This window comes from Rhincodon typus, chromosome 22 (assembly GCF_021869965.1).
Source record: "Rhincodon typus isolate 14 chromosome 22, sRhiTyp1.1, whole genome shotgun sequence".
Taxonomy (NCBI): domain Eukaryota; kingdom Metazoa; phylum Chordata; class Chondrichthyes; order Orectolobiformes; family Rhincodontidae; genus Rhincodon; species Rhincodon typus.
Genome location: NC_063353.1, coordinates 4,192,393 through 4,212,717, shown reverse-complemented (window position 1 = coordinate 4,212,717; position 20,325 = coordinate 4,192,393). Strand labels below are relative to the sequence as shown.

General features: G+C 45.2%; 1 protein-coding gene across 6 annotated transcripts in view; it reads left to right on the top strand.

Annotated features, from left to right (window-relative positions):
* Positions 1 to 20,325, top strand: part of plekhg7 (pleckstrin homology domain containing, family G (with RhoGef domain) member 7) — a 106,215-nt gene that overhangs the window by 77,475 nt on the left and 8,415 nt on the right. For 3 of the 6 annotated variants that reach the window (XM_048610390.1, XM_048610389.1, XM_048610394.1), the window contains exons 8-14: positions 1,640 to 1,735; positions 3,470 to 3,553; positions 5,131 to 5,241; positions 7,437 to 7,611; positions 9,761 to 9,876; positions 15,405 to 15,498; positions 16,470 to 16,549. In XM_048610390.1, the coding sequence (XP_048466347.1) occupies positions 1,640 to 1,735; positions 3,470 to 3,553; positions 5,131 to 5,241; positions 7,437 to 7,611; positions 9,761 to 9,876; positions 15,405 to 15,498; positions 16,470 to 16,549 (756 nt within the window). The remainder of the gene's footprint in view (positions 1 to 1,639; positions 1,736 to 3,469; positions 3,554 to 5,130; positions 5,242 to 7,436; positions 7,612 to 9,760; positions 9,877 to 15,404; positions 15,499 to 16,469; positions 16,550 to 20,325) is intronic. The other 3 variants (XM_048610392.1, XM_048610393.1, XM_048610395.1) reach the window with 3 other exon arrangements.

Genomic DNA, 20,325 nt, shown 5'->3' with positions numbered 1-20,325 from the left:
TCCCCCAGTTTCCCATTACTCCTCCCCCAGTTTCCCATTACCCCTCCTCCAGTTTCCCATTACCCCTCCCCCAGATTCCCCTCTCCCTCTCCATTTATGACCACAGTGGCTCCCATGCACTGCCACCCATCCTCTGGCACAGCTGTTTTACTCTTCACATTCAGATGTAGACAGTGAGAGGTCAGTGTGAACAGGCCAACATTGACATTAAAGGAGGGGTAAGTAGCAGCTTCACATTGGGGCTGGTCTCCCCAAGTTTCATTACCAGAACCCTGGGGCACCATCAGTTATAGCCACATTCTCCTGGGCAGCTGATACAATGGCCTGTTTCAAATGATGGTCCTCTTTGCTGGAGTTAATGGGGTTCTTTGTTGTATTTCAAACACTGACAGCAGTTTACTGGGTTCTGCCTTTGAGCGGTCTAATCAGTGTTGCTGTGCACTCCAAAATAACTCCTAAAATGTGCTTTCAGGTTACAAAATGGGAGAAATCACATATAACATATTCGTATTGTTGAAGAAAGACACATTTTATTGAAGCTTTTCATCTTTCCCTCATCAGGACAATTTACAAGAATAGCAAAAAAAGAGAAAACCAACATTTCTACTGGACGAGAGGAGAGTGCTGATTGTTTAGCAAGTGGATTCTCATTTGTAGAAGGATTGCCACAAAGAATGTAACAGCTGATGGTGATTGACAGTCAACTGCCAAGCTTTGTTGGTTTTCAAACCACGCAGTTTGACTCTGATTGGTTAGGGCATTGTCCTAAGACATGAATCATTGGATGAATGTCACAAGTGAGTTGAAACTGGCATTCACAAAATTATTTCTGTCCGCACAGCAGTAGGTCCTGTGTATTACTACAAATATCTTCCAACATATGCGAATGCACCACATTGCGAACCTGACTGACAGTTCGAAATTGGGAGTCAAGATACATCTTTGCACACTCAAACGTATCCAGCAAATGTTGCCCAATTTCATAATCAGATCTAATATTGGACAACATTTTGCATGTTTTGCAACTGCAGAATGGATGAGTATGATCAGCAGCTTACATGTTGTGAACAGTGAAGGGACATGCTGTTTGATATGATCTGTTTGGGATATACGCCTGATATACCTAGCATCAAATCAACACTGAAATTCATATCACATTACAGAGTGAATAATGTGGTATATAAATTTTAGTGCTGGTTTCATGGCTTGACCTATCAGAGATAACTCACCTAATTTGAAATTGAAACAAAATGTGGCATTTTACTGTCAGTCACTATTAACTGCTCCCTGTGGCAATGCCTCTACCAATCAGAATCAGCTTGGAAATCAATCAGCACTCTCCTCTCATACAGTAGAAATGTTGGTAACCCCCTTGAATTGGTATTCCTGTGCAAGATGAAAAGCTCTGATAAAATGTGACTTTTTTCAACAATACTTCAATTCTGTATTTCAAATAATGATTTATTGTGTAGTTTAGGTGTAGGACAGGCAGGGTGCTGTGGAATAGGTCCTCTTTGAGTCAATCGTACATCAAACAGTAGACTGACAAGTAGGAAAGGAGAGCCATTCTATTGATGAACGTGTGGGCATTGACATTCTGGTTTCCGGAGCTTTCTCATGTTTCGTTTTTATTTTAAAGGTTTTCCTGAACACACTGAAACACGTACAGAGTGAAGGATGGCTTGTAGACATTGACCCTTGGAGACTGTTTGCGAACCTTAGCGAATTGTCCAAGGTAACTGGGGCACAAGGGATGTGAGACTGTATTAAACCAGGAATAAATACACAGGCAATATGCACAGTCATTGAGATGTCAGTTATAAGGCCCGTAGGCAGAAGGGATGGGACTGATCAGAGCCTAAAATACTTTAATCTAAATGGGTGCACATTTCAGCTGTTGGTTTTGTTTGCACTGAAACTGACCCAATATCTTTGGAAGGATGTTGACATGGGGGTGTTGTCATGAAATGAGGTCTTGCCTGATGAGGCACTGTGCTGGCTGCTGTCAACATTTAATTCCTTACCTGTCCTGCCCATTCCTTTGTCTTGTTATTGGCGGCAGCACCTCGGACCCCTCCCCCCCAATCCTTTCCACCCCAAGCCCCTCCAGCTTTCCCTCCCCCTTTGTTTAAAGACAGTGCGCAAAATCCACCTCTTGGACCAGGTTTCCCATAATCTCTCTGAATCCTGCTTCTGGTTTGACATCCCTTTTGGTGACTTCAATGGAGGAAGAAGGCTTCTAGAGTTGCTGTGCCAATGAAACCATTGTGGATCAGGCCTGTTTCTCATGGCCATTGTGGCCATTTGCTGATAGGTCCAATGGCGTGACGGCCAGCTTAGTCGATGAGCTGAATCCAGACTTGGATTCCTTTCAGCGGCTTCGATGTCAGCTTTTCTGCAGTGTGTATTTCCCTTGGCCTTGGGAGCCCAGGATCTCGGAATTGAACAAAGACGGGCTTGTTCTTAATGATTTTTTTCTTTATATTTAGTACATAATTTCTGTTGTTAAATGGCACTGGAGTATGGCAACTTAAAAACACTTTTCACTGTATTTGTTTGTAAAAATACAAGTGACAATAAATTACTAGACAGACTGGACATAAGGGAGGATATTTCCCCTGGGTCAGGGAGTCTAGAACCAGGGAAATAGTCTCAGGATGCAGGGTAGACCATTAGGACTGAGATGAGGAAACATTTCTTCATTCAGAGGCCAGTGCAACCCGTGAAATTCTCTACCACAGAAGGCTGCGGAGGCCAAGTCATGTTGGAGAGAGAGGTATGGGGAGACAACGGCAGTATGGTGTTGAGGTAGAGGATCAGCCATGATCCTATTGAATGGTGGAGCAGTCAGTCCTGCTCCTGGATTTCAAGGTGTGGGCATCCCTAGCAAGGTCGACATTTATTGCTGAAGCTCAGTTGCCTTGAAAGGGTGATGGGTAGTGGTTTGTTAGGAAGGGCTAATATAACCCCCAAAGACAGCCAGTAAGAGTGGGAGAGTCTGCTGGTTAGCTGTCAATAGCAAACCATTGCAGTGCTGTGTCCATAATTGAGGAGCAACCCCATGGAGTTCCAATCCTCAGAAATGAGGATGGGAGAAGGGAAAGAGAGTGACTAGTTGCTTTGGAGTGGCTTCCTGGGCCACTTAAGATCGACTGTGTTGGTGTGAGGCTGAACAGCATCTTGCCCAGAGCCCTGGCCTCCCCTGAAGGCCATTAGTGAAAAATCTTTCTCCACATTTATAGATGCAAGTGGTCATTGAGTGGACCCTTTGTAAGTTACACATTTGTGCATTCTGAGCCTTCTATCATTGACGCTGAATTATACAGGGGTTGCTGTGGCTCCTTAATGGTGCGCATGATCCAAAAATGGTTTGTGCTGTTTAAATTTTAAATAGGGCTTAAAAAATGCATTACTGTGCAACGTCCCTTACATTTGTAATGTACTCTTGTGTATTTTCTGGTCATGATAGGTGAGCTTTGATTTTCTGACCAGTCTCCTGGATGCGGTAGAGAGCTGTTGGACATTATCGTCACTCCTTGCTGTATTGTCAAAGGTACTTGCCACTAAATATATTCCAGATAGGATTTTTAATGGGATTGAGTGTAGTAGTGTAATCCACTGATTGTAGATAGAATGGATCTTGATCAAATGCTGGATCACAGCTTCTCACCCATTCTTCCCTGATCTATATAACACTGGGGTTCAGATATCCACCTCAATGTGATCTCCAGGTCTCTACACCATGAAAGGTCACTCTGATGACCAATAAACAAGGGCAGCCCTGACTGGTTTTGCTACTCCGAGTGCTCCAGAAATCCCAATCAGAATTCCCTTAATGCTACCTGGTTGAAATGAGCCCAATGAGACAGGGAGGTCAGGGAGAACCAGGATGTCCTTTCTCTTGTGTTTAATTCAGGTGATCCTGTCAGATGGATGATTCCAAATTGGCAACACATCACTCGGGACATTCCTAGTGATCACAATGGAAATCCAGTTCACACTGTCCCTCAAAATGATCCCCATTGGAATACTCGATAGAACCACCAGTGGGACTGAGATAGCCACTTCTTCAGTACCCTGTGTGCAGAAAAAGGACAAAATGCTTGCATTTACATAGCACCTTTGGTGAACCCAGTGTGCCAGAACTCTAGCAAATGGCATTGTTGTAGGCTGGGGTATTGTGGTAGCCCTTTTTCACACAGCAATATTCCAAAAAAGGCAATGTGATAATGACCAGATCATCTGTTCTGCTGATATTGGTTGAGGGATAAATATTGGTGGAGATGGAGGAGAGAGCTCCAGTTCTTCTTTAAACAGTACATTATCTGGGCAATGTATCTGCGCTCTGTTGTTACAACCGTTGAAGTTACAGTGAAGGAAGCAACCATTCAGCCCATCTAGTCTCTACTGGTTAGTTGCCAGAGCAGTGCCAAAAACACTGAGAGCCAGATATCTGGCTAAGCAATTGGTCTCAGTTTGAGACTTTCACAAGGATTAGATGGGAACAGACCCGAGGATCATTTTCTTGTATTAGTCAACATTCTTTTCAAACTCCTTCATGACCTGACCGCTCCAAATATCACCAAGCTCCTCCAGTCCCACAGCCTGACTGACCAGGAAGCATTGGTGCTGAAGCACTTTGCAATTGGCTGAGAAGATCTAGAGTAGGAGTAGATCATTCAGCCACCTTGAGCTTATTCTACACAACATTGTTCATCTTCCAACAGTAAAATATGGGCAATACAGCGGTTCAGTGATTAGCACTGCTATTGCACAGTGCCAGGGACCCAGGTTCAATTCCAGCCTCAGGTGACTGTCTGTACTCTCCCTGTGTATGTGTGAGTTTTCTCCCACAGTCCAAAGATGTGCAGGTTAGGTGAATTGGCCATGCTAAATTGCCCATAATGTGCAGGCTAGGTGGGTTAGCCATGGGAAATGCAGGGTTACAGGGATAGGGTGGGATGCTGTTCAGACTCAACAGGCTGAATGGCCTGCTTCCACACTGTAGGGATTCTGTATCTGGTGCTGAGAACCAGTGGTGTATTTTATTCCAATTTAATGAATTCTTCCATATGTTTACAAAGTGCAGTGAAGACAATTCTTTTCTGAAGTGCGAATGTTTTCCATCAGTTTCAGGAGGGTGTGTGCTGCAGTCATCAGAAATATTGCCTGAATTATGCTTCAGCCAATCTCTACCTCAATAACCTGAAGATGAGGGAGGACTTTGGAATCTTTCTCAAAGTATGACACCTATTCTGGTTCTCTAAACTCTACCTTCCAAAGGGTATGGTGACGGTACTGGATCATTTGTGAGATCAAATCTCCCCCATGTCGAGTTGTACAATCCTTTTGATTGTATCATTCGTGAGTTGACAAGAAGAAATGAGCTTTGATATGGTGGATTGGTTTAAATCTCCCACTGGGTTTATTTCAACAAAAGGGATCCTGTCTCTATCAACCAACCTGGGCCTGACCCATACAGTATTTTCAGCATGGAAAGAGGTCCTTTGGTCTATCATGTCTTTGTCGGTCATCAAACACCTATCTATTCTAATCCTATTTTCTTTGCCTGCTGCGGCATTTTGAGTGTTCATCTAAATATTTCTTAAATATTGTGATGATTACAGCCTATACCAACCTTTCAGGCAGTGAGTTCCAGTTAGCCACCACCCTCTGCATGAAAGAAAGTCTTCCTTTAATCCCTTGAGCCTCCTAGCCCTTACATTAAATCTATTCCCCCTGGTTATTGACCCAGTCCCATTCTCAGGGGTGGACTCCGCATATTTCTGGGAAGTGTCTTTGAGTTGTAAGAGGGATACAATAATTTCTGCCTTTTCACAGTCACTCACAAATGTCAGGGTGAATGGCAAAAGAACCAGAGATAACCTGAAGACAAATGATCCGGGTCAGGAATGTGCTGTCTGAGAGTGGGGAGAATCAAATAAAATGAGAAACCTGGCAGAGCAATGGGGACATGAATTTCACAAATATACTGATGATATATTCCTTATCCCACCTATTGCTGAAGGAAACATGATAGAGTCGTGATTATCTTACTGAAATACATGCTGTTAATTCAGAGAAAATCTGTGTAAATTCCAGCATCAAAATGCAAGAATTTGAATTTGGGAATTATTAAAATTGACCACGAAAGTCATAAAGAGCCAACTGGTGGGTCAGTCATGTCACTCGAAGGAATGAGACCTGTTGTCCCCACATAGTAGTTTGTTACAGGTCTGGCTGGCTGGTCTTTCACTACAGTCAGAACGGGCTCTCAGCCCTTTGGAATCAGTGAATTTGACACAGCGACCGTAAAGGAACAGCGATATATTTCCAAGGCAGGATGGTGAGTGGCTCAGAGGGGAACTGGCAGGTGATGGTGTTCTCATGTATCTGCTGTCCTTGTCCTTCTTGATGGAAGTGGTTGTTGGTTTGGAAGGTGCTGTCTGAGGATCTTTGGTGAATTTCTGCAGTGTGTCTTGTAGGTAGTATACACTGCTATTACTGAGCGTCGGTGGTGGAGGGAGTGGATGCTTGTGGATGTAGTGCCAATCAAGCAGGGGCTGCTTTGTCCTGGATGGTGTCAAGCTTCTTGAGTGTTGTTGGAGCTGCACCCATCCAGGCAAGTGGGGAGTATTCCATCACATTCCTGACTTGTACCTTATAGATGGTGGACAGGCTTTGGGGAGTCAGGAGGTGAGTGAGCACAGAATTCCCAGTGACTGACTTGCTCTGGTGTAGAGATGAAACAGGAACACTCCCATGTAATGATGTGGAGGTGCCGGTGCTGGACTGGGGTGGACAAGGTCAGAGGTCACACAAGACCAGGTCATAATCCAACAGGTTTTTTTTGAAAACACTAGCTTTGGGAATGCTGCCCCTTTGTCAGGTGAAGTGAAGAAAACAAACAGACACAGAATCTATAGGCTGTACAAATGATGTAAGTGGAGTGTCGAATAATAAGTCTCTGCAGGTGATCAAAAGTGTCAGACGGTGCGAGTAAAATGTCAACAGCTGAATAACAAGTGAAGGGGGGAATGCCACGATTGAGGCAGAGAGATAATTACAAAATATTACTTCTCTGCCTCAATTAATTGGATTGTAGGTCATCCCCTTCATTTACTGTTCAGCTGTTGACACTTCACTCACACCATCTGACACTTTTGATCACCTGCAGAGACTTATTATTTGACACTCCACTTACATCATTTGTATGATCTTTTGATCTTTCTGTGCCTGTTTGTTTTTCTTCACTTCACCTCACAAAGGGGCAGCGCTTCCAAAGCTTGTGATTTGAAATAAACCTGTTGGGCTATGACCTGGTGTCGTGTGAATCCCACGTAACGCATTGTTTGCTTCTTTTTTAACATAACATTTCTCGTCACACTGCGTTGTTCCTTCAGAAACCTCCCTCTGTTTTGTTTGCATGGGGACAGTGGTGTGAACAGAACGAACAGTGTAAGCGACTGCACTTGTCCGATTTGCTGGTGTCGCCCCTGCAGAGGTTGACGAGGTACCCCTTACTCCTGAGGAACCTCTGGAAGAGAAGCACGGAGACAGTGGAGAAACAGAGAATCCAAGCGATCATCAAACAGGTGGACAATTCCATCTGTGAGTACATTATCACCAACTAGGCCGCACGGTACAAATTGAAATTCTCTATCGGAGGGAGGCCACACTCACTTACTCCTCAGACATAGCAAGAACTGCTGATGTTGGAGTCAGACATAACATAGTGTGGAGCTGGAGGAACACAGCAGGCCAGGAAGCAAACGGGGCCATTTCTGAAGAAGGGTCCAGACCCGAAACGTCAACTTTTCTATTCCTCTGATACTGCCTGGCCTGCTGTGTTCCTCCAGCTCCACATTGTGTAATCACTCACTTATTCCTGCCAGCTTTGTTACAAAGGGAGATCCATAAACACTTTGATTCTTCAAAAGCTCAGTTTTACCAACAACTTTAAGAGAGAAGGGACATCAGTTCACCTGTAGATTAGATAACAATTGTTCATTGTCTGAACTCTAAGGACTAAATAATGTGATGCGTGAAGTGGAGGATGACTCCAGACCTAATCATTTTTTTTCAATTCATGTGTCTTGCCCATCCCTAATTGCCCAGAGGGCAGTTAAGAGTCACCCACATTGCTGTGGGTCTGGAGTCACATGTAGGCCAAACCAGGTAAGGATGGCAGATTTCCTTCCCTGAAGGACCACATGGGTATTTCCCGACAATTGACAATGGATTCGTGGTCATCATTAGACTCTGAATTCCAGATTTTTCATTGAATCCAAATTCCACCATCCCGGAACATTACCTGGGTCTCTGGAATAACAGTCCAGCGATAATACAACTAGGCCATTCTCAAAAATTGATTCAGTGAGTGAGTGATCAATCAATGGAACAGACTCCCTAATGGTACAGTGGATGAAACGGTTCCATTTCAGAGTAGGTTCCTGTTTACAAAGTAACATTTTCTGCTAGAGCCTCACTTTTCAAAGTTGTCCTTTGGGAGGTAAAGTGGGTGGTGGCGGGGGGATGCTGAAATGGTACAGCTCCGTTTCTGGGCAATTCCCCATTCTGGCAGAACCGGTTTTAAAAGGGGTGAGTGAGGTTCAAGGACCGCATTAATGAACAAAAAATCAGGATACAGCAATGTATGCAGAACCACAACACCGTTTCTCCCCCCACCCCCGGCAACCCCAGCCCACACACAGATGATTAAACACTCTCCCAGTGAGGAGACAAGATGACTACATAGGGTTGCCAACACTAGCTGGGGATTGCATCACATGACCTCAAACAAACCCCCTATTGGTCACCTGACCCATCTCTATCCTGGTGCTGCCTGGCCGTCTTTTAGCCATTGGGAAACCAACTCTCCATTATCTGACTGACTGCTCTGGACTGCTGCTCCAAAACAGCCTTCCCCTGTTCCTGCTCCGACACCTCGCCACCAGTGAAGGAAAGCAGCGAAGGAAAATTATATTTTGTCTACTTTATTTTTTCTTTCCCTGGGCTGTCTGTCAGTCCCAGAGGCTGATCTCCAACTGCTCGAGACTTCAGGAAAACGCGGGAGGGTTGGCAGCTCCTCATTCCTGATCTCAGCCCCACTCTCCCCACCCAACAGCTGCCCCTTTCAGGTATTAGTAGTGACCGGAACTGGCACATGATGGTGGCAGGATCTACTTTGGGTAGATCTGTTGCCACTGCCACATTTTATAATCCCTGATGACAGGGCTCCCTCCTATTTACTGGCGAAGGATAAGCAGATGAGTTGGGCGTGTAGCTGATTAACAAGGTTGAATGATAGTAAGGTAACAGGTTACACGACTGGTTAACGGCATTAACACCAGGTGAAAGGCGGTTAACTCTTAAGTGAAAGGTCTCTGCGACATGGCTGTAGACTGTAGAACTAACAACTAATCACAACTGCAATTTACAACGGCTATCTAGAAACCACCAATTCCTTCCAAGGGCAGCCCTTTAAATACCAGAGGGTGGAGCAATTCCAAAACCTCCCAAGTTAACTCTTTCTACACCAAATGCCTTGTGCCACACTTTCCACCTGAAACAGCTGACTGGTAGTATAGCCAGGCCCCCACACTCCCGAGGGGGTGAAATTCAGGCCATGCCGGTGCTGTTCAGCTCAGTTAGAGAATCGGGAAAAAAAAGGCAGTTTCTCCGGGGCACACGAGAAACTATTTGAATGTGGAAGTGCCTTGCTTCATGGATGCTTCTTGTGTTGTGTTGTGTGTGTTAGGTGACCTTGAAGGCAAAGTGAAGTGGTTGGACGAGATTCAGAAATTCCAGCAGATTCACGAGATGATCGTTTGGCCTCCGATCTGGGAAAGGAATAAGGCGATATTTCTCCCTGAGGTGAGCCTGTACTGTTTGTTGATGCCTGTGTCCAGTACACAGTAACTATCGCCTGTGTCTTGTGTACTCCAAGCCTTCGTTTCTATGACATCAGTGTGAGTTCTATATTTATTGGTTTCTGACCATTCTATAAACCAAAGCTCGTCTGAATGGACACTCGTTGCCCCTGCGCTCACTATCTGTTAGTTCGACAATTTGAGTTTAAAATTCTCCATTCTCAATGGTGAAACCTCTCCAAGGTCTGGCTATGTCTCTCCTCTCTCTGAGATCCCCCAAACGTGACTGTGCCTTCAGCAGTCGAGGCCCCAGCTTCACTTCCTTACTCTCTCCCTCTGCCTTCCCACCACCCTCTTTCGTGTTCGGGGACAACAGAATCACGATGGTCTACCTCCCAGCCAGGGGCAGATCAATGTACTCATTGGTGAGAAACTCACAACTGGAGAGCAGTTAAGGAGCTGCCTCCACAGAGGTCATCAAGGACAGCAACAACAACAACATGCATTTATATAGCACGTCTAATGTAGGGAAATGCCCCAAGATGCTCCACATTCACTTTGAAAATTGACTGTGAGCCAAAGGAGGAGACTTTAGGTCAGGTGACCAAAAACTCGACCAAAGAGGGAAGTTTTAAGGAACATCATAGAAGGAGCAAGGAGGGGCTGAAACGTTAGGGTTAGGAAGGCAATCCAAGAGATTAGGGCCTAGAGAGTTGTTGTGGGGGAGGATAAACGGGTTTGGGTCCGCGCATGAGGCCAGAGGAATGCAGTGGTTTTGGAGGCAGAGGGATGCTAACTCCCAAATGCTGAAACTCTTTTCTCAGTTGCCGGAGATGCTGGTTGGTACCAGGCTCGGGATTGGCAATGCCTCACCCTGATCATCCTCTATGCCAGGCAACTTGTAACTCATCGTGCGTACTCAGGAGGGTGACATTGACTTAGAGACAGAGCAGAGCAATCATTATATTTATCATAACTTACCCTAATGTCATTAAAATTCCTATCATTTTAACACTCACTTGCCAAGACAGTGGAATTTTGTCTGTCAGAATTTCCATCGATTTGAATTTGCTGGGGGGTGGGAGAGGTATAGAGATTGGTTTGTGAATTCAGTTTGACTACTTCAAGTAAAACATCAGGAACCTTACTTAACCCTCAGCTCTGTTGGGCACCAAAGTTTCTTGTTCCACGATCGAACATCTCACATGGGGATAGGAAACAAAACTGAAATGATGTTCCCCCCGGGAATGATTAGGTAACTGAAATGGGTGTCGAGGTGTAATGCTGGAATAGGTGGTGCCTATTAACACCAAGCAAGGCAGCATTGTCGCGAAAGGGATCTTCCCACACCAGTGACCGGGGTGCCCAGGAGGACTGGCACTGATTCGGAAAAAGAGTTTGTAATCCCAAATATATTAATGATTCTCCACAATACAGTGAGGGTTTCAGCTGTTTCAATCAGATGAGCTGGTGTAAAATGCCTCCCCACTCTTTGTCTGACTGCAAAAGGGGCTTTTTAAAGATATGATTTGCCAATTCAGTGCACGTTTAAATGCTGTGCACAGTTGTCATTATACTGAACAGGCAGCCTACACAAAAAAATAATGAAAGCAATCTGTATTTCAAACACGCATACAATCATGAGTCCATAGAAGCACACACTTAAGTTACAAAGGTAGGAGGATGGATTAAAATACCTGATGAGGTCAGTAAAAGGCAGTGGGAGATGGAAATTGTAGATTGGGTGGTTTAAGGCAAGGGCAAGATGGTCAAGCTGAAGCCTGCATCAACACAATGTAAGGATGCTGATGGATAGTTGTTATCTTGTCCAGCAGACTGCTGGTACTGATTCTTAAAACAATCCCTGTGGCACATGGGAGGTCAAACAGAACCAGGCAGGCCTCAAAATTGTGTGATGGAGAGAGAGAGAGAGAGGAAGGAGAGAGACGGACAGACAAAGGAAGAAGAAAAACAGTGTATTTGCTCAGGGACCTCCTCCTTCTGTTCTGTGGCATGAGGAGAAGAAGTTCCTCAAAAACACAAATGGGCTCATCATTATAATCACCTCTCATCAACCGCCCAGTTACTCACATATGATCAGAGCAAGTTTTTATTTAACGGGTTTATGGAACATAGGAACAGGAGTAGGCCAATCAGCCCTTGAGTCTGTTCTGCCACTCAGTGAGACCTGTGGCCTAACTCCATATACCTACCTTTGGCCCCTATCCCTTAATACCTTTTGCTTAACAAAAATGTATCTGCCTCAGATTTAAAATTAACAACCGGAGGTTTATGGTTCAGATATCATGGCTGGAATTGTTCGTCTTTAAGCCGAAGTCCAAAAATCTTGTGTTCAATGGCTTCCCCCCTACCCTGTTAAACAAACACAGGCTTTACCTGAGGTAACAAGGTGTGGAGCTGGAGGAACACAGCAGGCTAGGTAGCATCAGAGGAGCAGGAAAGCTGACGTTTTGGGTCGGTTCAGCTTTCCTGCTCCTCTAATGCTGCCAGGCCTGCTGTGTTCATCCAGCTCCACACTGTTATCTCTGACTCCAGCATCGACAGTTCTTACTATCTCAGGTCGTACCTGGATGGTCTGTGACTGGATCTAGAAGTGAGGTTATTCACAGTGTTCCAAAGTGATTATGTCCGATGGGATACTTGATTCTTCCAGACAGCCTGACCCTGTTTTAATAATTTTCCTAAAGGAGAGAAAAGCACAGTGATACTTGGGAATGGGTCTTACTGGGGTTCCAGTTTGATGTATGAGATAAATTGTTCCAGTATGTGTACGTTTTACTCATATTTGATTCTGGCTTAGAATTGTAAGATTTGATTATGCAAAATTTCAGCTGTTTTAGAAGCAGCTGCTCTGAGCCACTGAAACGCTGTTGTTCATGCCTTTAAAACTCAACCCATCAATAAATCAATAGTAATTTTCAATACAAAGCATGGTTTTCGAACACAGCTGTGTTTGAGCTGATTCTCGCTGCTCTGGGACTCCCACTGCCCTGCCAAAATATTTGGAATTTGTTTGAAAACAGTAGAGACCTGGAAGCCCTTTCACAAAGACAGAAGCACCTCTGAGTTTCAGGATGTATTTCCTAGCCCAGCTATCCCTGATCCACGGGAAGGATAACAGCATCACTCCACAGAGAAAGGCACCAGCTCAGGGTGCCACCCGTGTCTGAGACCAAATGCTGCATTGTTTCATGAATGAACGAAACAAGGCTGCCCCAATTAACAAATATTTATCAATGGGCACATCTGTCCGAGCGTCAGTCAGTTGGAGGTCACATTCTGTACAGCAATATGCAGGGAGAACTGCTGGGCTAGTGCTGGAGACTGGATCCTGTCTCTGTAGCTTTGCCGCTGCTTCCTATGTTCATTTTACAAGAGTCCACCTCATTACCTTAAACAAAACCGTTTTCTAAAATCAGGATCACGGGATATTCCAAGGAAAGTTACAGCTCGTGATTTCCGTTTCAAGTTGCAATTGGTGAACGTAAGAAATCCAGCAATCAGAGCACACAGTCCTGCAAATAGCAAAATGATGGTGTTGTTCTGAGCTATATTGTAGCCATCTAGCTAACCTGCCCCTTATCTGCTTAATACAACATTGTAAAATGTTTTTTTTAAATTCATTTACAGGATGAGGGCCTCACTGGCTAGGCTCAGCAATTATTGCCCATCCCTGATTGCCCCAGAGGGCAGTTAAGAGTCAACCACGTTGCTGTGGGTCTGGAGTCACACGTAGGCCACACCAGTAAGGATGGCAGTTTCCTTCCCTAAAGGACATTAGTGAACCAGACAGGTTTTCCCCAATAATCGGCAATAAATCCATGGTCATTGTTAGACTCACAGAGTCGTATAGTCATAGAGTCACATAGCACAGAAACAGACCCTTCGTTCCAACTCATCCATGCAGAACAGGTTTCCGAAACTAAACTAGCCCCATTTGCCAGCATTTGGCCCATATCCCTCTAAACCCTTTCAATTCATGTACCCATCCCGATGCTTTTTTAAATGTTGTAATTGTACCAGCCTCCACCACATCCTCTGGTGGCTTATTTCCATACGCACAACATCCTCTGTGTGAAAAAATTGCCCCTTGGGTCCCTTTTATGTCTTACCCCTCTCACCTTAAATCTATGCCCCTCTAGTTTTGGACTCTACAGAGAAAAGACCTTGGCTATTCGCCTTATCCATGCTCCTCATGATTTTATAAAACTCTATAACATTACCCCTCAGCCTCCAACCCTCCATGGAAAAAAAACCTATTCATCCTCTCCTGAAAACTCAAACCCTCCAGTCCTAGTAACTTCAATTCTTAGTACCAGATTTTTTTATTAAATTCAAATTCCACCACCTGCCGTGGCAGGATTTGAACCGAGGTCCCCAGAACGTTACTTGGATTAATAGTCCAGCAATAATACCACTAAGCCATCAGCTCCACTAAAAATAGTTGACTTTAATTGTCCAGGGGACGTATGATCCAGAGGTTGTGTTGGAAGGAGAGCAATAATTTATCTCGTAATTGGCATTTTGAAAATCAGTTCATCCTAATGTTGCCTTTTGATGAGATGGTTCAGTTTAAGGTTGAAATCCTTTTCAGACTGATGCTTGTAGCAGACAGGTATTCAGTGTTGTATTTCTAAAAATAATATACAAAATATTGAACTGAAATTTAACATCCAGACAAAAGATTTGTCGCTTGCTCTCACAATAAAGCCCCCTCGATGTTTATCACAGGTACATCAGCTCCGCTTTCTTCCAATCAGACTGTGAACACCTTTAGAGATTTTTAAAGAGGGGTTGCACCACATTAAAGATATAGTTAACAGTTCATGATGAGCTCTTCCCCAACAGAGATAGCAACATAGCGACAGGTATAGTTATGTAGCACCCCTGTCCAACTGCAATTCTGTAGAGTTACGTCTGTGAGCTGTACGTCTGTGAGCTGTACGAATGTTTTCCTTGCAGGATTTTTACATACACGAAGGAGATTATTCTAATCGAGGGTAGAGAATAGGTGATAGAGGGTTTTTTTTCTGTAAAACCCATGGGTCGTAGGCACCATTGACAAGGTTGCCCATCCCTCGTTCCCTCTTGTATAAATAGAAATCATGGATTGTAACTGACTGGAGCTGGTGGAAATTCTTCAAAGGGAATAAAATCTGGTTGAGTGATGTAAAAGTGTTGCTGATTACCTACTCACTGTTTCACAACCTAATTCTGCAGAGAAAGCAACATCTATGTCAGCCGACTCCTTGCAGAAAGTATCAAACCAGAACATTGTGTCCACTCGTACCTCAGCCTGTCCCGACAGACTGGTCAGGGCATTGTCCTGTCCAGAGTTTTGTGGTTCCATGGCACTAAGGTTAATGAACCGGGCACACGGAGAGTGAAAGCCATGGCGTGTGGTTACAGTTATAATTGCAGTGCCTTCGAGTAACATCTTGCTTCTTCAGTGAAGGGTCTAAGTCATGGTTAGGGTTCATGATTGTCCCTGCATCTTCCAATGTTCCCCAGAGTCTTCGGTACCTGGTCAAAGACAACATGGCAGACGGTCTGCTGTTGCCTGTGAACAGACAGCTCTTACACGAAGGACGACTGAGTCTCGCTGGTGAGTGTGACTCATTCCAGGACTGGGGGAAAGTGACGTTTACACCAAACACTTGAAACCCAAATAAGAACAAAATGAACAGCTGGAGAAGGCTCAGTGCCAATGCCGAGAGAAACGCCGTTAACATTCCTGGCCGATAACCTCTCAAAACTTTGACCTGAAAAGTTGTCTCTTCCTCTTGTGGAAGTATAGGAAATGGGAGAGGGAGTAGGCCAATGAGCCCATCTAACCCATTCCACACCATCATGGCTGACCTTCTGTCTCAAAGCCATATTCCTGCCCTGTCCCCATACTCTTGCCACCTGTAGAAGTCTATTTGTTTCTTAAAACCAATCCATAACTTGGTCTCCACAGCTTTCGGTGGTAGAGAATTCCACAGGGTCACCACCATCTGAGAGAAGAAATTTCTCCTCATCTCAGTCCGAAATGATCCAGCCGGTAGAGTTGTGGAATTCTCTCCCATGGGAAAGCTGTTGGGGCTAGTTTGTTAGATATATTTAAGAGGGAGCTGGACATGGCCCTTGTGGCTAAAGGGATCATGGGGGATGGGGAGAGAGCGGGAATGGGATACTGAGATTGCACACATCAGCCATGATCATATTGAATGGTGGTGCAGACTCGAAGGGCCGAAAGGCCTGCTCCAGCCCTGTATCCTGAGACCCTGAGCCTTTGTTTGAACTCCTGGACAGGAGAGCCATTCTCCCTGTATTGGGTGTGCCAGAATTTTACACATTTCAATCAGATTCCCCTCTCATCCGTCTAAACTCCAATCAGCCCTCACAGGACAGTCATGCCATCCCAGGAATCTGTGAGGTGAACTTTTATTGTATTCTCTTTGGGGCGGGGATGCCCTATCTTAGGGCAGGAAGATTTTCCAGCTCGTTTTTGTTCTTATTTCGGATTTTCCGCATCACGGACTTTTTGTTTCTGTTCTTCAAACCGAGATGTTTCTAACTGCGCTCTCCCTACAGGAGCGACCAAACTCCTGGATGTGTATCTCTTCCTGTTTGATGATTTGCTTTTAATTACCCAGGTTAAAAACGCTAAAAAGGTAATAAATGATTTCATTCTAAAAGAACATTTCTGCCTCAAGATTGCAAGTTGTCCCAAAGTTATTCAAGAGATTATAAGGAAAATCCAAATACATTAAACCAAACTGAGCTCTGAAGAACCTTGCTGGGTTAGGGGTGGGGAGGGGGGTCACGGGGTGGCGGGGGTTCTGGTGGTGGGAGTGGTGGTGGTTTGGGGCCAGGAGGCTCAGGTTCAAACCCCAGAGGTGCAAAATAACATCTCTCAACAGTTTGATTAGAAATTATGTGAGTTGTGTTGTAAAACGTTTAGGGTCAGTCTTGTTCACATCAAATCAATAATGGAGCTACTGACTGAATCATTGTGATCGTTCTGTGTTAATGAATCTACAGCAGACCCAGTTACAGAGGGCAGGTTAACCCCAGTGGTGGAGAAATTAGAGAAATCCATTGATCATCCCAAGCACATCACTCTTGGCCCACACTGTATCTCAAATTCCTCATGAGTTTGTAACAAATTACACAGTGCTGTTGTCATGAATCATTTTGTGACCTTCGATCAAGTCTTACAAATGGAAACAGTGAGGAAAATGGAACTCTACTGGATTAAATATCAAAAATACTCAAGTCCCCGAATCCCAGCTGATTTCCCGTAATTAATGGGTGAATAATACTGAGCCTCAGATTAAAAGTGAAAGCAATTAGAACAAGAGATCATGTTCTACACACTCACACACAGACACACGCACACACACACAGACACTCACGCGCACGCTCACACATACATATGCACACGCACACACATGCACACGCACACACATATGTACACACACACATACATACACGCACACACACGCACGCTTGCAGAGAAACACAGGCACACATGAACCCACATGCGCACACACACATCTCTCACTCTCTCAAACACACAGACACGCACACACTTTTACATTCTCACATATACAAATACACAGACACGCTCATGCTTATTCTCTCTCTCTCACACACACACACACACACAGCCTCTCTCACACACACACTCCTCTCGCTCTCGCTCTCTCACACACACACACACACACTCTCACACAGACACTGTAACACAGACACACACATTTTCACACAGACACACGCTGTCACACAGATACACAGACACAGACACACGCTGTCACACAGATACACAGACACACACACACACACTCTCACACAGACACATGCTCTCTCACACACACTCTCCACACAGGCACACACATACACACACACTCTCCACACAGGCACACACGTACATGCACACACACACTCACACAAACACACACACTGTCTCACACACACACTCTCACACAAACACACACACTGTCTCACACACACATATTCTATCTCTCACACACACGCACGCGCATGTACACTCTCTCTCACATACACTCTCTCTCACACACAGACAGACACACTCTCACACATCTCACACAGACACACACTCTCTCACACACACACACACAGTCTCACACACTCTTATACTCTCTCAGATACATGTAATTATGGTTTGGGTGAATTAAGTCCAAAGTTAGACACTGAGCCAGGAACAGTGAGCTGGGGTTCATGCTCCCTGCCTTGATGAGTTTGAAGAGGTGGTGAAGGAGGAGTACAGAGGGATGGGTGTGTAAAATCCAGCTGGCATCCTACCCACTGCCACCTCGTCTGCTCCTGCCCCCAGTGCAGTTTCACTCAGTTGACAGCCAGCTCCCCAGGGGGCAAACCCCCCTTCCCTTGCAAGTTAACAGGAAGCAGGAAAGGACAAGTTGCGCAGGCGGTATGTTTCCCAGGCAATGTGGCTGGCTGTGGGCGTGGAGGGGGTGTGGAGGGTGGTCTGTCATAATGGGCCTCTCCAAACATCCTCCCCCCACCCTCCCACCTCATTCCCCTCAGACCCTGAATCCCACCAGGCCCTGCTAACCTGGTTCCCAACAACAACCCCAGGCACGCTCCATGTAATCCAGTGCAACTCACCAGCTGCAGTACCAGCAGTGGCCATGCCAAGGAAAGGGAGCCCTTGAGATTCTGCAGAGCTGCCAGCTTTTGATTGGCTGGCCAGTCTCTAAGGTGGGACTTCCTGTGCCCATCTGACATCAAGCCCACCGTCAGCCAATTAACAGTGCCCCGTAATCTCTGGTAGAATTGTCCAATTTATCACTCTCACCCCAAAGCCCTTCGCTCTGAGTACTTCACATTTGTATGTTGCTCAGGAATCTGCAGCCAGCAGGGTGTTCCAGTGAAGAAGGATTACGTTTTTTATGTGGCCTCTGGTTCTTTAGCCAATCACCTTGAATCTCTGTTGTCAGGTTAACAACCACTTCAGCTATTTGGAAAACCATCTCGTGCCCTCCCGCAGCTAAGCTGGTTTTAACCAGCCCCATCAGACCTTTCGGCTCTAAGGAGAACAACACCAGCCTCTGCACATGGCTGAATAATTCCACTTGGCCAAATAGCAGTAAAGCTTCCTCACTCATACCTTCATTTCCTGTGGATTCTCTCAGCCCCACAAAAGATCTTTGTGAGCCCATTGTCAGATACATGTGAGGTGCAGCCTTTTGGAAAGGTAAATCAGGGCAGGACTTAGACACATAATGGTAAGGTCCTTGGGAGTGTTGCTGAACAAAGAGACCTTGGAGTGCAGGTTCATAGTTCCTTGAAAGTGGAGACACATTTAGATAGGATAGTGAAGAAGGTGTTTGGTATGCTTGCCTTTATTGGTCAGTGCATTGAGTATAGGAGTTGGGAGGTCATGTTGCGGCTGTACAGGACATTGGTTAGGCCACTTTTGGAATATTGCATTCTGTTCTGGTCTCCCTGCTATAGGAAAGATGTTGTGAAACTTGAAAGGGTGCAGAAAAGATGTACAAGGATGTTGCCAGGGTTGGAGGGTCTGAGCGATAGGGAAAGGCTGAATAGGCTGGGGCTATTTTCCCTGGAGTGTTGGAGGCTGAGGGGTGACCAGGAAGAGGTTTATAAAATCATGAGGGGCATGGATAGGGTAAATAGGCAAGGTCTTTTCCCAGGGTAGGGCATAAGGTCATAGAGATGTACAGCACAGAAACTGACCTTCTCACCTTAAACCTATGCACTTTAGTTTTGGACTCCCCTACCCTGGGAAAAAGACCTTGGCTACTGACCAATAAAGGCAAGCATACCAAACGCCTTGTTCACTATCCTATCTACCTGCGACTCCACTTCCACTTCCAAGAAACTATGAACCAGCACTTATGAGAAGGAAAAGATTTAAAAGGGACCTAAAGGACAACTTTTTCACACAGAGAGTGGTGCGTGTATGGTATGAGCTGCCAGAGGAAGTGGTGGAGGCTGGTACAATTATGACATTTAAAAGGCATCTGGATGGGTATATGAATAGGAAGAGTTAAGAGAGATATGGGCCAAATGCTAGCAAATGGGACTAGATTAATTTAGAGTAACTGGTCAGTATGGACATGTTGGACCAAAGGGTCTGTTTCTATGCTGTACAGATCTGTGACTATAAAATGCTGCGAGTTTGCAAAGAGGATGCTGTTGTTGAGCAACATTGAGTGGTGGGAGATAGTAGGAACTGCAGATGCTGGAGAATCTGAGATAACAAGGTGTAGAGCTGGATGAACACAGCAGGCCAAGCGGCATCAGAGGAGCAGGAACGCTGACGTTTCGGGCCTAGACCCTTCTTCAGAAATTTCTGAAGAAAGGTCTAGGCCCGAAACGTCAGCCTTCCTCCCCCTCTGATGCCGCTTGGCCTGCTGTGTTCATCCAGCTCTACACCTTG